This window comes from Drosophila melanogaster, chromosome 3R, assembly GCF_000001215.4.
Source record: "Drosophila melanogaster chromosome 3R".
Classification (NCBI taxonomy): domain Eukaryota; kingdom Metazoa; phylum Arthropoda; class Insecta; order Diptera; family Drosophilidae; genus Drosophila; species Drosophila melanogaster.
Genome location: NT_033777.3, coordinates 28870590 through 28888633, shown reverse-complemented (window position 1 = coordinate 28888633; position 18044 = coordinate 28870590). Strand labels below are relative to the sequence as shown.

Here is an 18044-nt window from a genome sequence, read left to right as displayed (position 1 = left end):
GGGTAGCAGTTTTGTTGGATATCTTGTTTTCCGTATTTTCGAGATATCTGTTTTGCCGAGCATTTTCATATCTTGTTTGGGGCTTTTCAGCCGTCTTACCTCTTTCTTCGCGCGGCGCTGCGTAGTATTAGCTGGGGGCGTGGCGAGGGGCGGCGCTGGCAGAGCCAAAAACGGCGAACGCGGCAAATAGAGGCGCTGCCACAGGCCGCTCAAGAGTTGCGTTAGCGATTGCCAGGAGAAATTCGCTTTCGCTTGCTGCACGCTGCCGCTGGGCATGAGCTTGTCCTTCAGCGAGGGTAGTTGCATGGGTTTTGTACTGTTGTTTCTGCTTAGGTGCGAGTGTTTGCATGGGAATGTTCACCTTTTGGCGCTCTTTTTCGCTTACCGCGCGCAGTTCGCCTCTAGCAGCTCGTCTGCGATAAAATTACCGCATGGCGGTGCCCGTTTGGCTGGGCTGCTCTTTTTAGCAGCTCTTTTCAGCAGCCTGCAGTCCAACAAATATGATTAATACGCGGGTATTTGCAACGGATTAAATTGAATTGCACTTGGTTAGTGATGTGAGAAGCATGTGATTGGGCGACTCTTATCGATGTTTTGTTGATATCGATGTTGAGTAATGCAACCGTTAAGGGTCGTCGTAGCACAGTGTTGGTAAGAGTAAGCAGTTGCCACATAATGAAAATTCAGGCGGGAAGTATTCAAATTCAAAACTAGCCTCGGACGACTGTTACAAAACTGGTCCAAAACAAATAAATCATCTTTTTAATTGTTGTATATTTGACTTTTTAAAATGAAAGAGTAACTGCGCGAGAAGCAGCTGGCTGCCTCGTGTTCGGCACTGCGCCTGCGCTGCTTTGGCGCCCAATAAAAATACGGGTTCCGATTCATTCAATTGCATAACAATACGCGAGGAAAAATAACGGTATCGTTATCGTGTGCCCACGCTCAGTCAAATACTGACGTGCCTATCCCAACGGTCGTGTACGCGGATTCATTTCCCCGAACTCTGCTTCCCGCGTTTTGTCGCTCTGGGAAAGAGTCCATCTAGCTGGGATATACTTTATTTTATCCGACAGAAGCCCACGGAAGCCGATGGAATGGCTTGAATACCGATAAACTATATAGTATGCCCCGCCCACGTAACATCTGCAAGCCGAGTGGAGAAACCTGCTCATCGTAGCATCGGTCCAGGATTGTAGTCCCCGAAAAAACGTAATCCCTCTACTTTTGCGAGGAGGATTCTGTACCAAAAACGTGTGCGTGTTCCATGGCAGAAGTGAGTATTTTTATTGATTTTTTCCCGGGCCCGGGAGCTGGTATTTGTGGCCTAATCCGAGACTCGCGTGATTCGCATGGAATATTCAATTACACACACACACCAAGGAGTACAAATGGCGCAGGCCTTTTTGGGTCACGAGGCTGCTGTGCGAGTGTGTGTGTGTTGACATTGTCCTGGTCTCGTTTTCATTTTCCTTTTCGCTTTCGCACGTGCTTTTTTTGGCCAACACATACGTAACAAATCGCATCTTAGCCCGCCGCATATAGACGATCCATAATTCATGACGTTTGCTTTCGCTTTCAGCTGGCCAGCTAGGGAACCGGAAACGGAAACGGCCACGCAACCGGAACCGGAACTGGAACAGTGATTAGAACTGAAAGTGAGCCCGAGACCGTAACCGTTACCGATTTCGAAAACGATCAAAGGGATTAGCACGGCATGGACACCGCTGCCGCCGCCGCCGCTGCAGTCGCCGTTGACCTGAAACCCGATCAGCAGCTGCTGGGCAGCTCCACAAAGACCAGGATTGGAGGAGGAAGCACTGGATGCGACTGCCTGGGCAGCACCGTGGAGACCATGTCGCTGACTCCGCCACCCACGCCGCCTACACGCGCCATTGATGGCCAAGTGGAAGCGTGTGGAGCTCCAGGCATCCCAAGTGCTCCCGCTGAGACCCATTCCCTGAACGGAATGAAAGGCAAGGAGGCGCCGGAAACAGCAACCGCAATAGCATCCACTGAACCCACTCAGCCGGATACTCCCGCCACATCATCCACGTCTTCCGCCAAAGCTTCCACCACGCCAACGTCTGCCTTGCTGGGATCGGGATCAGCAACAGGCTCGGTAGTCCCTGCAGCGGAGCATCCACCAGCTGCAGCTGCATCGGTGCCTAGTAGCAGTGCCAGCAACTCCAGCAGCAGCAGCAGCAGTTCCGGATCCGACGGGAATGTGGTCCAACTGCTGCCCTGGCAGGACATGCCCACGTATCTTCAGTTCAACCCCTACGTACTCCGGGGTTACAGACCGCTTCAGACCTTCAAAGGATGCCTCCTCAGCCTGTTCTACTGGCACAACGAGTCCATCAACATACTGACACATGGTGAGTTCCGTTTGCCCTCAACCTTCCACATCCGACCCTTTCCCACCCACCTGTCACCACTGGCTTAATTATCGATCCGCCGCGTCTAACTGCTCGTAACAATCACGGTCAAAGCCAAGTGGAGGCACGTAAATAGATTAGGTCGGAATTTATAATGAACCTTGACTGAGGTTGGCTTGGGCATGCATAAGAAAGTGGACAACTAAAGATAGCATTCACCCTCAGCTAAATATGGATTTTGTTGATCACTTCTATTAGTTTAAAGTACAATTTTTACATTTTATCTCTTTCACAGATTTTAAAATTTGAATTTCTTGACCAAAGTCAACAAAATTTCTTCGCGCTTACTCGAAACTATAATTTTAATACCCTCAATATTAGCAAATCCAAATAGGGTAAACATGGTCAAACTGAGGAATGACATTTCGGGTCAATCTAACTAGTAAAGTATGCATTTCTCACTAGGATTCATGGCGGATCCGGCTGGGCAGTTGAACTCCTTCGAGAACTCCTCGAAGTTAGATAAAGATCCAATAACGCGGAATCTTCCGGGCATGTGCTGGTCGGTTGACACCTGAAGTGCCTTCACACTGGGATGTGCATCATTGCACCAGCTCTGAGCAAAGCTAATGAAGAATAGTTGTTTGGCGGTGTATCGCAGGTTGGGCAGGGTCTCCTTGGTCATATCCTGAGCCCCATTGGGAAGTGTCAACTGGTTTTCGTACCATTTCCGGTAGGCGGTGTAGGCCAGTCGCATTCCGCCGTTGTCCGCAATGTTCTCCGACTGCGCGGTTGACTCCTTTAACTGAATGCCATCGTAGACATACCTGCCATACTGCTTGGTGAAGCAGTCCCTTCGTTTCAGGAAGTTGCTGCTGGACTTCTCATCCCACCAATCCTTCGAGTTTCCCTTCTCATCGAACTTCCGCCCGCTGTCGTCGAATCCGTGGATTAACTCGTGTCCAATTAGGGAGGCCAGGGTTCCGAACATAATCGCATTGGGGTAGACATCGGACCAAATGTAGAAGGGTTGTAGCAGGGCCACCGGAACCTTGATGGTGTTCTCTATCAGGATGTTGGCCGGGGTGTAACTGAGTTGGGAGCCCGCCTCAAAGGGTTTGGCCGGCTTGTGAAGCATCTCCCGCATCTGTTTGGCCCCAAGTAGGCTTGTATATCGCACATTCTCCACGTAGTCGTCACTTTGCAGATTGAGTTCGGCAAACTCCTCGGTGAAGTTGTCGTCTGCGTAGTTGTTGACCTCCAGCGTCATTGCCTGTAGCTTCGCCATAGCAAGATTCCGGGTGGGTCGCTCAATCCAATTCAAGGCGGGACTGGAACGGAGGGTCTCGTTAAAGGTAGACTTCAATTGACGCCACATGTTGTCGATTTCTCTAGAGGATTTCTCGTTGTTGTAGCGACGATAGAACATGTTGTCAAGATTCTTGGCAAAGTACTTTTTGGTAAGGTCCACGCATGCCTTCATCTGCTTCTCCGGCGAATCTGAAGGCGTCTCCACAAACTCCCAGATCAGCCGGAAAAATATATAGTTGGCTACAGTGCGCTTCGGCGTACGCTTGATGACTTCGACCAAGTTTTGCTGATAACGATTGTTATATTCGTAGATCTGGTCTGAAATGCGCTCTCCCATGCTCACAAATAGCAATCGGTCGATATCCAAGGTGGGGGAGTACCTTCTCTGGATTTCGTCCACTGTGAGTAACTGGGTCAATTCACCCACATCTAGTCCTTCACTCTCGTCCACCAGTCCTTGAGCCAAGTCCACCTCAAAGTCAATCAGTTCCTTGGCCGTTTTTTTGGCCAAATCCATCTTCACGCCCAGGTAACGCTGCAAGATGCGCTGGATATTATTACGATATTTCTGACGATATACTGCTGTTGCATCATCGACGTACATGGACCGCGCCTCCAGCGGGAAGTCCTGCTGACCCAAGTATATCCGATTCCGGGTATTGCTGGCCAAGTCTTTGTTCACCTCAATGCCGAAAATGGGAGTTATACCGTATCGGTAGGCCATGCGAGCAGTAGTATTCAGCCAGTCGAAGTCGTCCTCCTGCCAGGAGGATCCTTCGAGCAGCGGCATCGTTCCAAATTCTGCAATGAGCCGCTTCAGCTTTTCGCTGTACGTCGAGTTGAGCTCCTTGATCTGGAGACAGGACTCGTAGAAATGCTTCACCTTAATGTCTTCCGGAGTGTCGTGGGAATCGTGGGGTGTGTTGAGCATCTTCAGGATCTTTCGGTTAAGTCCTTTGGTCAGAGTCTCGAATACTCCAGTGGTGACCACCTGCATGCTCAAAGCCGAGTTGATGCGCTTATAATTGCCACAGGAGAATGCGTAGAAATCGTTGCACGGATCCGCCTTCTGGTCCATAAAGCTCTCTATCTCAGCAGTCTTCGCCTGACGCAATAGTTCCTTCATGTAGGGCGTGTCCTGTTTGAGATCTTCCTCGCTGGTAGGAGCAGCCGCGACCATCGCACTTAGGACGTGGCCAGCAATGCAAATGCAGAGCAACTGCTTCGCGTTGTGCTTCGCTTTAATTCCCATGATCGACTGTCGTGCCTCAGTTGATCTGATGAGTTCATCGCCATCCCCATTAAACCCAAGCCGCTCCTCGGTTCTCGGTAAACAAAAGGCGACCCTGGGGTTATCGGGTGCTCTCTGACACAGTGCTCAGCTCAAACACTGAGTTCCAATTGCTCACTGCTGATTGCAAACAGCTTGCTAATTTTTATCAAATCATTTTTTCGCGGAAGCATTATCAATCACTATAGCTGTTATATTACAGCTGAACTTAACTCGTCTACAATCTTTTTCTGTAGATATGCTTTGGTTATATAACACTAGCGAAAACCTTTCATTTTATAAAATTACATTCGGATATGTTATACTTTTCCGTCAGTGATTTTTGAAATAGAATAGAATTAAATTAAGCTGATAAAGTCAATTTCAGCAAAGACTCTCTATATTGTTCTACTCACGTGAATGATAGAATTGATGTCAAGGTAGTTGATTACTCTGCCATGACGTCTAGTTAATGTGTGTCTATTGTAAACCTCAAACAATATAAGCCCCAACCAGCACGTTTCCGAATTGTGACGCTAGCAGAATCTCCACATTTCGCTAAAAACATTGACACGTCCTACATTGTAAAAAGGCGAATTTATATTTTATTTGTTCAACATCACTTTATGAATTAAGGTTGAGGTATGGGATAAGAAAATATGGAATTAAGTCCGATATTAACCATTACTGAAGTGCTCATCCCTTCCAAAACTTAAAAATCACAAAGTGAATAGTTAACAACTGCTTAGTTTTTTTTTTATTATATACTCTAGTAAAGTATGCATTTTTCGATGGGATTCATGGCGGATCCGGCGTGACAGTTGAACTCCTTTGAAAACTCCTCAAAGTTAGATAAAGTTCCAATAACGCGGAACTTTCCTGGCATGTGGTCGTCGGTTGACACCTGAAGGGCCTTCACCTTGGGATGTACATCGTTGCACCAGCTCTGAGCAAAGCTAATGAAGAATAGTTGTTTGGCGGTGTATCGCAGGTTGGGCAGGGTCTCCTTGGTCATATCCTGAGCCCCATTAGGAAGTGTCAACTGGTTTTCGTACCATTTCCGGTAGGCGGTGTAGGCCAGTCGCATTCCGCCGTTGTCCGCAATGTTCTCCGACTGCGCGGTTGACTCCTTCAACTGAATGCCATCGTAGACATACCTGCCATACTGCTTGGTGAAGCAATCCCGTCGTTTTAGGAAGTTGCTGCTGGACTTCTCATCCCACCAATCCTTTGAGTTCCCCTTCTCGTCAAACTTCCGTCCGCTGTCGTCGAATCCGTGGATTAACTCGTGTCCAATTAGGTAGGCCAGGGTTCCGAACATAACCGCATTGGGGTAGACATCGGACCAAATGTAGAAGGGTTGTAGCAGGGCCACCGGAACCTTAATGCTGTTCTCCAGCAGGATGTTGCTTGGGGTATAGCTCAAAAGTTCGCCCGCTTCCAGTGGCTTAGCCGGTTGGTGATACAATTGCCGCATTTGCTTTGCTTGCAGCATCTGAACCTGTCGCAAATTCTCTACGCAGTCCGTGTTTTGCAAATTGAGGTCCGCAAATTCCTCGGTAAAGTTCTCCTTAACGTAGTTGTTGACCTCCAGGGTCATAGCCTCCAGCTTAGCGATGGCAAGACTTCGAGTGGATGGCTCGATCCAATCTAGAGCCGGACTGGATAGCAAGGTCTCCTTAAAGGTGGACTTCAATTGATGCCACATGCTGTCGATTTCTCTGGAGGATTTCTCGTTTTTGTAGCGGCGGTAGATCATGTTGTCCAGATTCTTCGCGAAGTACGTCTTGGTGAAGTCCACACAGGCCTCTGTCGGCTTTTCCGCCACTCCACTTGGTTTCTGTATAAACTCCCAGATCAGGCGAAGGAATAAATAGTTGGCCACAGTGCTCTTGGGCGTACGCTCGATCACCTCGACCAAATTTTGCTGATAACGTCTGTTGTATTCGTAGACCTTGTCGGAAATCTTCTCTCCCATGCTCACGAATATCAATTGGTCGGTGTCCAAGGTGGGGGCATATCTCTCGCGCAATTCAGCGACAGTCAGAAGTTCGATCAGGTCCCTTAGGTTCAGGTGTTTGTTGTTGTCCACCAGTCCATGGGCCAAGTCCACCTCGAATTCAAACATTTCCTTGGCCGCTTTTCTTGCCAATTCGTCCTTAACACCTAAGTATTTCTCCAAAATGAGCTGGATATTATTCTGATAATTTTGGCGGTAGATGGCCGTTTCGTTATCCATATACATGGAACGTGTCTTTAATGGGAACTCCTGCTGGTTTATGTAAATAATGTTTTTTTGGTTATTGGCGAAGTCCGTGGCGACTCCAACGCCTATAATGGACATTATTCCGTATCGGTGGGCCATGCGAGCAGTAGTATTCAGCCAGTCAAAGTCGTCCTCCTGCCAGGAGGATCCTTCCAGCAGCGGCATCGTTCCAAATTCTGCAATGAGCCGCTTCAGCTTTTCGCTGTACGTCGAGTTGAGCTCCTTGATCTGGAGACAGGACTCGTAGAAGTGCTTCACCTGAATGTCCTCCGGAGTGTCGTGGCTATCATGGGGTGTGTTGAGCATCTTCAGGATCTTTCGGTTGAGCCCTTTTGTCAAAGTCTCGAACACTCCAGTAGTCAATACCCGCATGTTCAAAGCCGAGTTGATGCGTTTATAGTTGCCACAGGAGAATGCGTAGAAATCCTTGCACGGATCCACCTTCTGGTTCATAAAGCTCTCGATCTCAGCAGCTTTGGCTTGACGCATTAGTTCCTTCATGTAAGGCGTGTCCTGGTTGAGTACATCCTCGCTTGTGGGGGCCGCTAAAACCAGAACACTGAGAACGTGACTAGCAATCCAAATGCAGAACAATTTCATCGTCATGTGTCTCTTTTAAAATGAAATATTTTAATGAACCAAGCTTATTAGCTAAGCTGCCGAAAATGGAATTGAGCGCTTAGGCTTATCGCTTTCTTTCTTCTTATAACTTAGAGGTGGTAACCAAATCTCCGTGGTTTTGCATAGATTTAAAAATGAGAATCGTCGAAGTTCATGCAAAGAAGGGAAACCCGTTTAAATTCAATGTACTCTCTTCTCTAGTATATAATCGTAATGCTATCGACTATAATAAAATGCAAAGCAAAGCAATTAACCGCCAATACTAGTTACTGACGGCATTAAGTGCCCATAGGTATTCCACCCAGTTATTACACTATAACGTGATCTGTATTCCAATCACGCACTCCCCTCTAACTTGGGATAGAAATATGGGACCCACGACCGAGCGGGTGATAAGGAAGATCTTGGGCAGCGCTTCCACCCCGTGCTGCACTGAAAGAAATTTCAAACCCATGCATACAATAATATATGGCATATAAACCAATTGGCAAGATTTCTCAACCGGAAAATATATACAATATATCATATTAACAAATTGAAATTGAAAGATGGATATAACAATTTTAAGTCGGATCATCTACTGCGTTCAGATTTTTCTCAGCGCAGCTTAATCTCAATCTCAGTCGCAGAGAGTGGGTGCGGAAGTGCGTCTTGTCGAGCTGCCCGTTCAGTCGCTCTCGGAGTGTTCGCCATGGAGAACTTTGGTATCGCACATGCCCTGCTCCAGCTACTGCTGCTCCATCTGGTGGGAAGTGGTCGAGGTCACCTGCTAACTGGTCAACCGGCCATTGACCTGCGCATCCAGGCACGGGAGCAGCTGATCTCGCAGTCCAATGACAGCGCCTATGTCCAGCGACTGATGCGTCTGTCCAAGTCCGCCGAAATGCGCAGCTATATGCAGCAGGACGCGGATGCCTGCGAAAACTTCTACGACTACAGCTGCGGAAATTGGCCCCAGATCAATCCGGCCAACGATGCCTATCCCCGGGAGACGAACTTCGTGCAGCTGCTGCTCAAGGCCTATAGCCACAAGCAGCAGCGTCTAATGGAGCAGCCGGCGAACGTGGAAACGGATGAGGTGGCCGTGCTCCGACTGAAGGAGTTCTATGCCAGTTGCCTGCTCTTTCGACAGGTACCGGAGGATCTCTACAGACGTCAGTTGCAGGAAATTGTGGCTGATTTCGGACGCATGCCCGTCCTAAGTCTCCCGGGTCAGGAGTGGCCAGCCGAGGAGTTCGATTGGCTGGACACAGTGGCGCGAATAAAGCGGCAGTACGGCTTTGACATCCTTTTGCTCTTTCAGCAGTCGGCGGATCGCATATACGTGGGACAGCCGAAGCAGATTCTTCCGGAGGCCAACAGAAAGGCCGTGGCAGAAGATATAGCCAATCATTTGGAACGTCACTTGGGTGTGGATCCCAAAGTGGCCGTAACAACGGCAAGGGAAATTACAGAGTTTGAGCAAAAGATTGCCGCCATTATGGTGGATCGTCGAGTTGGAGTGATGTCCAAATTGTACACTCCAAGTGACGCGGACTACGTTGATGTCTCAAAACTCACCCAGTTCGTGGAAACTGTCCTTGACCGGGAGTTGTTGGCCAACGAGTCCCTATATCAGCATGTTCCTGATTATCTTATGAAAATAGATGAGCTGGTGACGGAGACACCACCACACGTACTGGCTAACTATGTCTTCAATGAGCTTTTAAAGCACTTCTACTACGAGCGAGCGGAATCCGTTGTGGAGCAGTGCGTCAGTCGGGTCAGGGATCTCTTTGGCGAGCTCCTTGACCACATGTTGTTCGAGCAGTATGAAGATGAAGGTACCCTGAAGGATATATATGTAGTCTGGCAGCAGTTACAGCGCAGCTTTAGAGGTGTGTTACAAAACTCTTCAGCAAATTGGTTGGTTCCGGAGACGAGGGAACAACTACTAGAGCAGTTGAATACAACCAGTCTGGTGATCAATGGATATGCCGAAGTCAATTTCACGCAGCGATATGAGGAGCTGCACCTGAAACCTAGAGATTATCTTCACAATCTGAGGACCATACTTAACCATCAGAGTTTGAGGGTCAAGGTGAAGACTCAGACATCGGTCACCTATGATCCTGTGGGAAAGAGAGTCCTGCTACCAGTTGCTCTGCTCCAACCGAACTTCCTGTGGTCCCGCTACTATCCAAAAGCAGTGCGGTATGGCAGTCTGGGCACCTTGCTGGCCCAGCAGTTGGCACACAGCTTGGAAGATGCATCCAAGTGGGATGCCAAGTCCTTTGCTGAGTACTCCAAAAGGAAGTCCTGCTTCAAGGAGCAGTACGGTAGACTGCGGCTCAATGGACATTACTTGCCGGAGAGCGATCTGCAGGCGGAGAACATAGCCGACAATCTGGCCATTCAGGTGGCCTACCATGCCTACCGAAGGCTTCTGGCGGAACTGGACCCATCCTTCTTGGGCTCCGAGTCCTTGCCACAACTCAACCTTGGCTCCCGAAGACTGTTCTTCCTCAGCTTTGCCCAGTTATGGTGCAATGATGCCAATGAACAGTTCCGGGACAAGCAATCCCTGTTTTTGGGCACTCCCAATGCCCTCCGCGTGCTGGGAGCACTATCGAACTTTAGAGCCTTTGGACGGGACTTTAACTGCGGGACCGCTAGCAGGATGACCTCTCCCCAGAAGTGTCAGCTCTTCGCCGTTAACCTGGATTAGTTAGGACATCATTTAAAGTACTCTGAACTACAATAAATTCTACCCATAATAAAAACTAACACTGAAATGTTGGGTCATTGAATGGTTACTTCTCGACAATTTAATATACACATATATATTGTCAACAGCAATTATCAGAGCGCATATATAGCCATGACCGTGTCTATATGTTTCTACGCACTCTCATTGATAAAGCTACTTTGTTTACATTTCTATACACATTAAGCATTTATTATATATAAATGCCAGAACTACATTTATGCCAATTGAAAGATGCTATTATATTTGTTTGTTTATTTTTCATTCATTCATTTGAGCTTACCAAGTTAGGCAACATCAAAGCAAAATTAGTTAATTAAAAAACGAATGAACTATATAGGGCTTTATCAGTAGATGGCGCACTTGTACTCCGGATCCATGGGCGCCGATTGCGAGCAGTTGAAGACCCAAGGGAACTCCTGAAAATTGGACAGCGGTCCAATCACCCGGTACTTGCTGGGTGCATGCCTGTCCGATTGACTCACCCAGGGCTGGAAGAGAAACTGAACGTCGTCGCACAACAATTGTGCGTATCCCAAGAAGAAAAGCTGGCGACTGTTGAAGGGCAGACCCTCCATGGTTTCACGTTGAAGCACCTCCTCGGATTGCTGACCCAGCCACAATTCGTAGGCGGCGTAGGCCAATTTAAGGCCTCCACTATCCGCTATGTTCTCTGACTGATCCTTGCTCTCCGGCAGCTTTGATCCACCGTATTGGTACTCGTGATACTGGGCTTGGAAGCACTTGCGCCGTTCCTCAAACTCGTAGCGGGATTTCAAGTCCCACCAAGGCGCCAGGTTACCGGACGCATCGTACTGCCTTCCATCATCGTCGAAGCCGTGTAGCATCTCGTGGGCGAGGAGATAGCCTAGAGTGGCGTACTTCAACGCCTCCGGATACTGGTCACCCCAGAAATAGCGTGGCTGCAGCAGGGCCACCGGGATCGTGATGTTGTTCTCCTGAATGTTGTAGGCGGGAGTAAACCCGAGTAGCTCTGTGGCATCTACGGAGTCTGCCGGCTGATTAATCCTTGCCACAAATCTGATGCCCTTGGCAATGAGCAGCTGCTGAACATTTGAAACGTAATTGAGGCGATCGATGAACACCTCTCCATATACATTCTCAAAGTTCTCCTCGTCGTAGGAGTTGATGTTCAGATGCATGCGTTCTAGCTTTTCGATGGCCAACGTCCTGGTGGCATTGGATATCCAGTCCAGTTTGTCCCCCAACAGACGTTGCCTAAAGATTCCTTTGATCTGATCCCAGATCTTGTGAACTTCCGACTCCACGTCCGGGTTGCGATATCGCTTGTAAACTGCGTGCTCGGCGAGTTTTCCGAAGTACTTCTTAGTGGATTCGGTGCACCATTTAACCATATCCTTGGGCTGGGCGTCCACCAGAAAGTCCTCGAGCAGCTTCCACAAAACGTAGTTTGCCTGTGTGGCCAGTGGTGTGCTTCGCATGGTCAGAAGTGCTTTGTCCAGGTACTCCTCGTCATAGATGTACAACGACTTCGGTATGTTCTCCTCGCCGAGGATCAGGCCCAGGAATTCGGTGAAATTCAGATGGTCGCTGTATTTCTCTTGAAGATCGGCCACCGTATAGAGGGACAATGATTCCTGCAGAGTCGCTGCACCAGAGCCACCGGATGAGAAAGTTCTCTCCAACTCAGTGAGCTGCTCGGCTGTGTGTTTTGCAACGCTGGAACTCAGACCGAAATATTGCTGCAGATCCATGGATGTGCGGACCTCCTCCATGAGATTTGTTAGGCGAGTGTTAATTGTCTTAAAATCTGGCTGACTTATGTACACGCGGTTCACCGATGTGTTCCGGATATCGTGCATTATCTCCAGGCCTATAATGATCTGTTTTCCGTATTTGTGCTGTATCTGGGCCACTGTTCGCCACCAACTGAAGTCGGAGGAGTTCCACTGGGCCCCAACCAAGGCCGGGAGTGTTCCGTACTCCCGGATGACGTTCTCTAGGGCCAGCTTGTAGTGCACATCATCGCGATGGACCAGATTGCAGGACATGTAGAAACGCTGCATCTTCTTTTCCAGCTCGGATTGCAGGTCATTGGCGCGCAGCAACCGCTGGAGCCGTCGATCGAATCCCTTGGATATTAATTTGAAGTTGTCGGTCATAACGTCGCCCAATAGCTGGGCAGGATTGTGGCGATGCCAGTTTCCACAGGCATGAGTGTAGAAGTCGTCGCAGGGCGATACCTCCGGCTTCATCATTGTCTTCATTTCGGCCACTTTCGCTTGCACAATGATTTTCTTCGCATAATCCGAAGTCAAGTCGTCGGCAAAGGGATCACCAGCATCCGATGGCTTGGCCATAGCTGGAACTATGGCCACCAAAAGGCAGAGCCACAACACCCGGCTCGTCATCATCACGCGCCTAATTAAACTCAACTAATTTTCAATTGCTCCCGATCGGTGGCGGCCACCTTATCAGCGGGATTTGTTTATACAATGTCCAGGGTGCTGGGGTAGGTCAACATGTTATCTCCGAGCTCTTATACAATATGAACTGCACTCTTATATAATTCGTGCTCAAAAAAAAATTCGCTTCAAACTAGTCAAGCTTATGTTGGAGTACTGACCAATCTAAAATAATCTATCTAAATATTACGCTCTACTACCTCCGACTATGCGTATTTTATGTAAATATAAATAGGTGACATCATATCTATCTTAGAGTTGGATAGGCACCAAGCCCATACATTAAATGGTTCTAAAAGTTCCCCTCCGTTAATCTTACCATTTTAGCCATACCCATCTTCTACATCCTGGCCATCGTGCCCGGACTGATGCCCTGGGACAGTGGCTACAAGTTCCTGTCCTTCTGCCACGTCTTCGGATCGGTGGCTCCCTGGTGCGGCAGCTTCGTCTACCACCTGTTCATGAACATCGAGAAGGGCGAGAACGTCTACTACACGCTGCTCAAGTTGGACATGGTCGGGATCTGGGTGAGCCAGAGCTTTGGTGAGTACGAGCGCGATGATAATGCTTGGGAAGCGGAACTATTTTATTCAGTACATACACAAACGCGTAATCAGCTAGACAGGGGAAATCATCAATACATCAGACACTTGTTTGGGGGATTCATCTTGGACGAGTTGCTGCACTGGAATGCCTCGGCGAAGGCTGGGCTGTTGATCATCATGGCGAATACCCTGGCCTCATATGGCGGATGGAAATTGTTTCGGACGAAGTTCGCTCGTCTTTCTGGATAGATATCCGAGCACATGAACTGAGCCGCGCTGAGGAAGAAAAGCTGTTCCGGCGACTGCGTCATGTGCGGCAGGCTTTCCGTTTCCTCCATCTCTACTTGATCCAACCATTTCCAGTACGCCGACTGCGCAATGCGAATACCCACATTGTCCGCTATACTCTCAGCTTGCGACTTCAATCTTCGCAATCGCAAGTTGCCGTACAGCATCCCACTGAACTGGTCCGCCAGGCAATTTTTGACCAGCTCAAAACCCACCTTGGTCTGGGTGCTCCAGTTGTCGTTGAGGTTTCCCCTGCTGTCGTAGAGCCGGTTCAGATCATCGAATCCGTGGGCCATCTCGTGAGCCATGGTGAAACCCAGAGTGCCGTACTTAAGAGCTGCCGGATAAATATCGTCCCAAAGATAGCGATGCTGCATATAGCTGACCGGTAGCACCACCAGATTTGTTTCCGTCTCATAGATAGGAGTCGCGGTTACACCGTGGTAGTAGTATACGCTGCTGGACTCCCGCAAAAGATCCGTGCGGAGAATTCTGGCCTTTACCTCCAGCAGGCGTTGGATATTGCCATAATAATCGGCGGAGCTGACCACCAGATCGCCGAACTGCTCCTCGAAGTTGACCGCCTGACCGCCGGCTATCTCGAAGGACATACCATTGAGTTTTTCCAGTAACTCCTCACGTGTCTGCTTCTCCAGCCATTCGATGTCCGGGGAACTGAGCATTTCGCGGAAGGAGGACTTCAGCTCCACCCACAGACTCCTCATCTCGTTGGCTATGTAGGGATTTTGCTGCTCTAATGAGTGGTACACCATATGGTCCACCACATCGGGAAAAAGCTCGGTGATCCGCTCGTGACAGATCACTTTCTGTTGCTCTTCATTCGCCGTGATCTCAAAGTCGGTCAACAGACTGGACAGCATATAGTTGGCCACCACATGGTTGGGAGTGCTCAGCAGGATCTTCTTTACCTGGAAAAGGTAGCTAGGAACTGATTCAAAAACCGGAAGATTGTATTCGGAACCCAACCAGGAGGTCACAAAGCGAGTCACGTTAAGAATCGGTCCGTAAGCATCGCTCATGTTGGACAGCATGGTCAGATGGCGCATCAGTCGCGGATCACGGTTCATTCTATGGTCAAAAGCACTGCGCGATAGTTCCAACTCCAGCTCTATTATCTCCTCAGCAGTCTTTCTAGCTAGCTCCTCCGACAGACCCAGGAGGTTCCGCAGACGCATCTTCAGCGCATACTTCTTCCACAGACTGGCAAACTCATCGCTCTCAGCGAGATCGAGCCTTTGGCCCAACTGTAGGCGTTTAATCTGGGAGTTGAAGTGATCCGGAACCACATAGACACCCAGTAGAGTCAACTTTCCGTAGCGGCGGAGCAACTGAGCCATCATTTCAATGGCGTCGAAACCGACGTAGTCCCAGGACTTGCCCTCCACCGCCGGCATTCCACCAAACTCCCTTAGAACACTGAGCAGATGGGATCGCTGTTTAGTCCTTAAAGCCGCTGTGTCCAGGCAGGATTCGTAGAAATACTTCACGCGCACCTCCATCGGCCGATCTGTACTTATCCGGGGCTCGTTAAGCACCTGCCTCACCCGACGCAGATAGTTGGCAAACATAAGCTGCCGGATATTGGTGTCTTTCTGCGAGGTTGCCGCATTTATTGTCGCATAATTCCCGCAGGCATAGCCATAGAAATCGTCGCAGGGACTCACAGAGGTGTCCATAAAGGAGCACATCTCCGCCGACTTGGCTATACGCATGATCTGCTGACCCAGAGGCGTGGTTAGCTCCTTGAAGACTCCACCCTGGATGGCCAATGAACCGACGGCCAAGGTGACAAAGATTAGGCAGGCGGAAGCTGGGAGGCGTTCCATCGCGATCGAGCTTTGTTTTCCGACTGGACCGCCTTATCGGCGGACAGACTGTGTGTGCTAACAATCTCTTCCGCTCTCCGGTTTCTATTTGCAGGTGCCCTGCCCCTGGTCACAGCCACCACTCTGTGCTTCCCCCCCGTGCTCAAGTGGCTCATTATTGTTTCCTACTGCGTGCTCTCGCTGTGGGGCCTCTACAAGGTGAGTGTCACCGGCTGTTGATGCGGAATCCTCTCTAATCGATCCCTTATCCCCGACAGGCTCTAACTGCCAGCTCACCCTGGCAGCGTCGCTTGTGCTTCGCCCTGCCCTTCGCCATGCGCTCGATTCTGACCTTCCTGCGCATCCGTGGAATGGTGGGCGGCAGTCACATGGCCCTTTCCCATGTCTACCTGCAGGTGCGTATGTCCAGGCTTTCCAATTGACTAACTGCTATTTTCTATAACTGTACGTTTTTGGCTGGCCTCTCTCGGTGCGCATAGGTTGAAGTTGTAAGTCACATTTTCATACATATGTACATTCGAGTAAATGGACAGAGCCGCTTAGCACTTTTCCTAGCGGACACAAGACACCAATCCGCTCTCGAATACCGCTCGCTAATATGGTCATTAACCCTCTGTTCCAGGACGGCGTCTCCATACTGGGCGGTGCCATAGGAGCGATGCGAATCCCGGAGAAGTGGTTTCCCGGAGTGGTGGACTTCTATTTGAACTCCCACAATATAATGCATGTGCTGGTCGTCGTGGCCGTTTACTCCATGCACAAGGTGGGTTATATACTCCAGGGATAAAGGCTCCTGGTATTCATATTTATATATATCCTAAGGCCACCATCAAGGACTTCGAGTGGATGTCGACGCAGACTTGCCACACCGCCGCCAACGCCACCGAGCAGGCTCTAGGTCACGTGGAGCTATGACCCGCTTATTGGCTGCTGCCGCTGGTTCTGCTTCCCTTGCCTTGGATAATCCTGGCCAGGCGGCGGGCCCGGACTCACTTGATCCGTGCCCTGATCGCGCCCATCGCCTGGCGGAGGCGGCGAGCCCAAGTCCCCGGATGAGACCAGACGGAGATCCATCGATGCAGTGGGGCGAGGACGAACGCTACTTGAATATACCGTGTATAAGAAAGCGAAGATGATGTAGTAACAATATACATATGTATATCTAGGTGTAGGTATAGGCCATACATATATGAACTGTATGTGTGTATTTACATATAGTACTTACTTCGACTGTGGTATTAAGCATTAAGGTTATATTATTACTGGGACGAGACGAGACGAACGACATGATGGCCGGATGAGAGGATGACAGGATGGCAGGATAGTTCGGAACCAAGTCTTCGGATTTTCACGGTAATCTCTTGGGTATTCAGTTGCAAATACGGCTGCGCAATGGATAGCGAGTAATCCATAATGATACATGAATAATGATTAATGAGTAATTGTAACGATGATTTGAATGATGTTGATACACATGTACCTCATTGTGCTTACGACAACACATCTTATTTTCAAATACTCGTACGTACAACTTTGTACCTCGTCGAAAAATCTACAATAAGAACACCTATAAGCTAATCTCTTCCTAGTTGAACTTTTTAGATATGCAATTTGTTAATTTTGGCAAGCTAGCGAGCTAGTGGTAGTGTAAGCCTAGTTAAAGCTCCAATCTGTGCATAGTTGTGAACGAAACTCAACCGCTCATTTTCTTGCTGATGAGTGCCCAGTAGTTAGAAACCCGAATTCAAGTTGGACAAGTGTGAAAACCAATACAGTCAGTCTCCTGGCAAATCGCTACTGCAACGAATCGCGTACAGAGAAAGCGTAGTAGTAGGAATTCGAAATGGTTTGGGTTTATATCATTTATGTCAATTGAGTGCGCAATATTAACCTCAAGTATTTATTGAGCTCCCAGAGTATTGAATATTATTAGAAACCGCAATATTTATTATGAGTACGTATACCCTAGGAGCTAAGCATTAGGGCGGGTATACATCCAACTTAACTATATACGATAGCAACCTTTCGAGCGTCGGTCTATTTTAATCCTAGCAATGCGAACAATTATGAGTAATGCGTTTTAGTAGTGTCAATAATTTACACCACCCACTCGACCGAAGGCAAATCTAACAAGAGAAACGTAAGCTAACAAACGAATTCAAACAAACAAAGCAATAATTATAGGCAGACTCAATGCTTTAAGTTTAAAGTTGCTGCTAAACATAAGTGACAATTATACGAATAATGTAAAATGATTTTCTGAGAGGTTAATAAACATTAAAAGTGTATTAAATGAGCAAATGAAAAGCACTCGCAACGTTTTTT

The 18044-nt window shown here is 48.6% G+C and overlaps 7 protein-coding genes across 12 annotated transcripts in view; 2 read left to right on the top strand and 5 right to left on the bottom strand.

Moving 5' to 3' along the window:
• Doa (Darkener of apricot) overlaps positions 1 to 561 on the bottom strand; it is a gene marked incomplete at its 5' end in the record, with an annotated part of 34700 nt that extends 34139 nt beyond the window's left edge. For 2 of the 4 annotated variants that reach the window (NM_001144648.3, NM_001144649.2), the window contains 2 exons: positions 100 to 328; positions 386 to 561. In NM_001144648.3, the coding sequence (NP_001138120.1) occupies positions 100 to 306 (207 nt within the window). Of the gene's footprint in view, positions 1 to 99 lie in introns of all 4 variants that reach the window. The other 2 variants (NM_001014680.4, NM_001043300.3) reach the window with 1 other exon arrangement.
• A 363-nt stretch (positions 562 to 924) lies between these two features.
• On the top strand, positions 925 to 18028 carry CG33203 (uncharacterized protein). Of its 3 annotated transcripts, none has more exons than NM_001170294.2 (8): positions 925 to 1276; positions 1583 to 2378; positions 13367 to 13582; positions 15814 to 15917; positions 15977 to 16114; positions 16199 to 16207; positions 16342 to 16482; positions 16542 to 18028. In NM_001170294.2, exons 2-8 carry the CDS (start codon positions 1718 to 1720, stop codon positions 16632 to 16634), a joined length of 1362 nt encoding a protein of 453 aa, NP_001163765.1. In that variant the 5' UTR covers positions 925 to 1276; positions 1583 to 1717; the 3' UTR covers positions 16635 to 18028. The 3 variants fall into 2 exon arrangements, with proteins under 3 accessions (NP_001163765.1, NP_001138119.2, NP_001163764.1); NM_001170293.2 differs by lacking the exon at positions 16199 to 16207 and having other exon boundaries at positions 16542 to 18022.
• Nepl21 (Neprilysin-like 21) lies at positions 2619 to 4941 on the bottom strand (the record flags this gene model as incomplete). Its single annotated transcript, NM_143389.3, has 1 exon — positions 2619 to 4941. The coding sequence occupies one exon, from the start codon at positions 4939 to 4941 to the stop codon at positions 2818 to 2820; it is 2124 nt and encodes a 707-aa protein (NP_651646.2). The 3' UTR covers positions 2619 to 2817.
• Positions 5689 to 7842, bottom strand: Nepl20 (Neprilysin-like 20). Its single transcript, NM_143388.2, has one exon. The coding sequence runs from the start codon at positions 7829 to 7831 to the stop codon at positions 5729 to 5731; it is 2103 nt and encodes a 700-aa protein (NP_651645.1). The 5' UTR covers positions 7832 to 7842; the 3' UTR covers positions 5689 to 5728.
• Positions 8512 to 10610, top strand: Nepl19 (Neprilysin-like 19). Its single transcript, NM_143387.2, has one exon. It carries the CDS (start codon positions 8538 to 8540, stop codon positions 10551 to 10553), a length of 2016 nt encoding a protein of 671 aa, NP_651644.1. The 5' UTR covers positions 8512 to 8537; the 3' UTR covers positions 10554 to 10610.
• Positions 10829 to 13013, bottom strand: Nepl18 (Neprilysin-like 18). The gene has a single exon (NM_143386.3). The coding sequence runs from the start codon at positions 12986 to 12988 to the stop codon at positions 10940 to 10942; it is 2049 nt and encodes a 682-aa protein (NP_651643.1). The 5' UTR covers positions 12989 to 13013; the 3' UTR covers positions 10829 to 10939.
• Positions 13603 to 15729, bottom strand: Nepl17 (Neprilysin-like 17). The gene has a single exon (NM_143384.2). The coding sequence runs from the start codon at positions 15717 to 15719 to the stop codon at positions 13674 to 13676; it is 2046 nt and encodes a 681-aa protein (NP_651641.1). The 5' UTR covers positions 15720 to 15729; the 3' UTR covers positions 13603 to 13673.
• Positions 18029 to 18044: the final 16 nt, after the last annotated feature.

What these genes read in the sequence shown, in the direction of transcription:
- CG33203 (NM_001170294.2), top strand. Translation starts at nt 1,718, where the DNA reads ATGGACACCGCTGCCGCCGCCGCCGCTGCAGTCGCCGTTGACCTGAAA. An exon ending in CATCAACATACTGACACATG is followed by an intron (nt 2,379 to 13,366) that starts GTGAGTTCCGTT and finishes TTACCATTTTAG; the next exon opens with CCATACCCATCTTCTACATC. An exon ending in CTGGGTGAGCCAGAGCTTTG is followed by an intron (nt 13,583 to 15,813) that starts GTGAGTACGAGC and finishes TTCTATTTGCAG; the next exon opens with GTGCCCTGCCCCTGGTCACA.
- Nepl20 (NM_143388.2), bottom strand. Translation starts at nt 7,831, where the DNA reads ATGACGATGAAATTGTTCTGCATTTGGATTGCTAGTCACGTTCTCAGT.
- Nepl19 (NM_143387.2), top strand. Translation starts at nt 8,538, where the DNA reads ATGGAGAACTTTGGTATCGCACATGCCCTGCTCCAGCTACTGCTGCTC.
- Nepl18 (NM_143386.3), bottom strand. Translation starts at nt 12,988, where the DNA reads ATGATGACGAGCCGGGTGTTGTGGCTCTGCCTTTTGGTGGCCATAGTT.
- Nepl17 (NM_143384.2), bottom strand. Translation starts at nt 15,719, where the DNA reads ATGGAACGCCTCCCAGCTTCCGCCTGCCTAATCTTTGTCACCTTGGCC.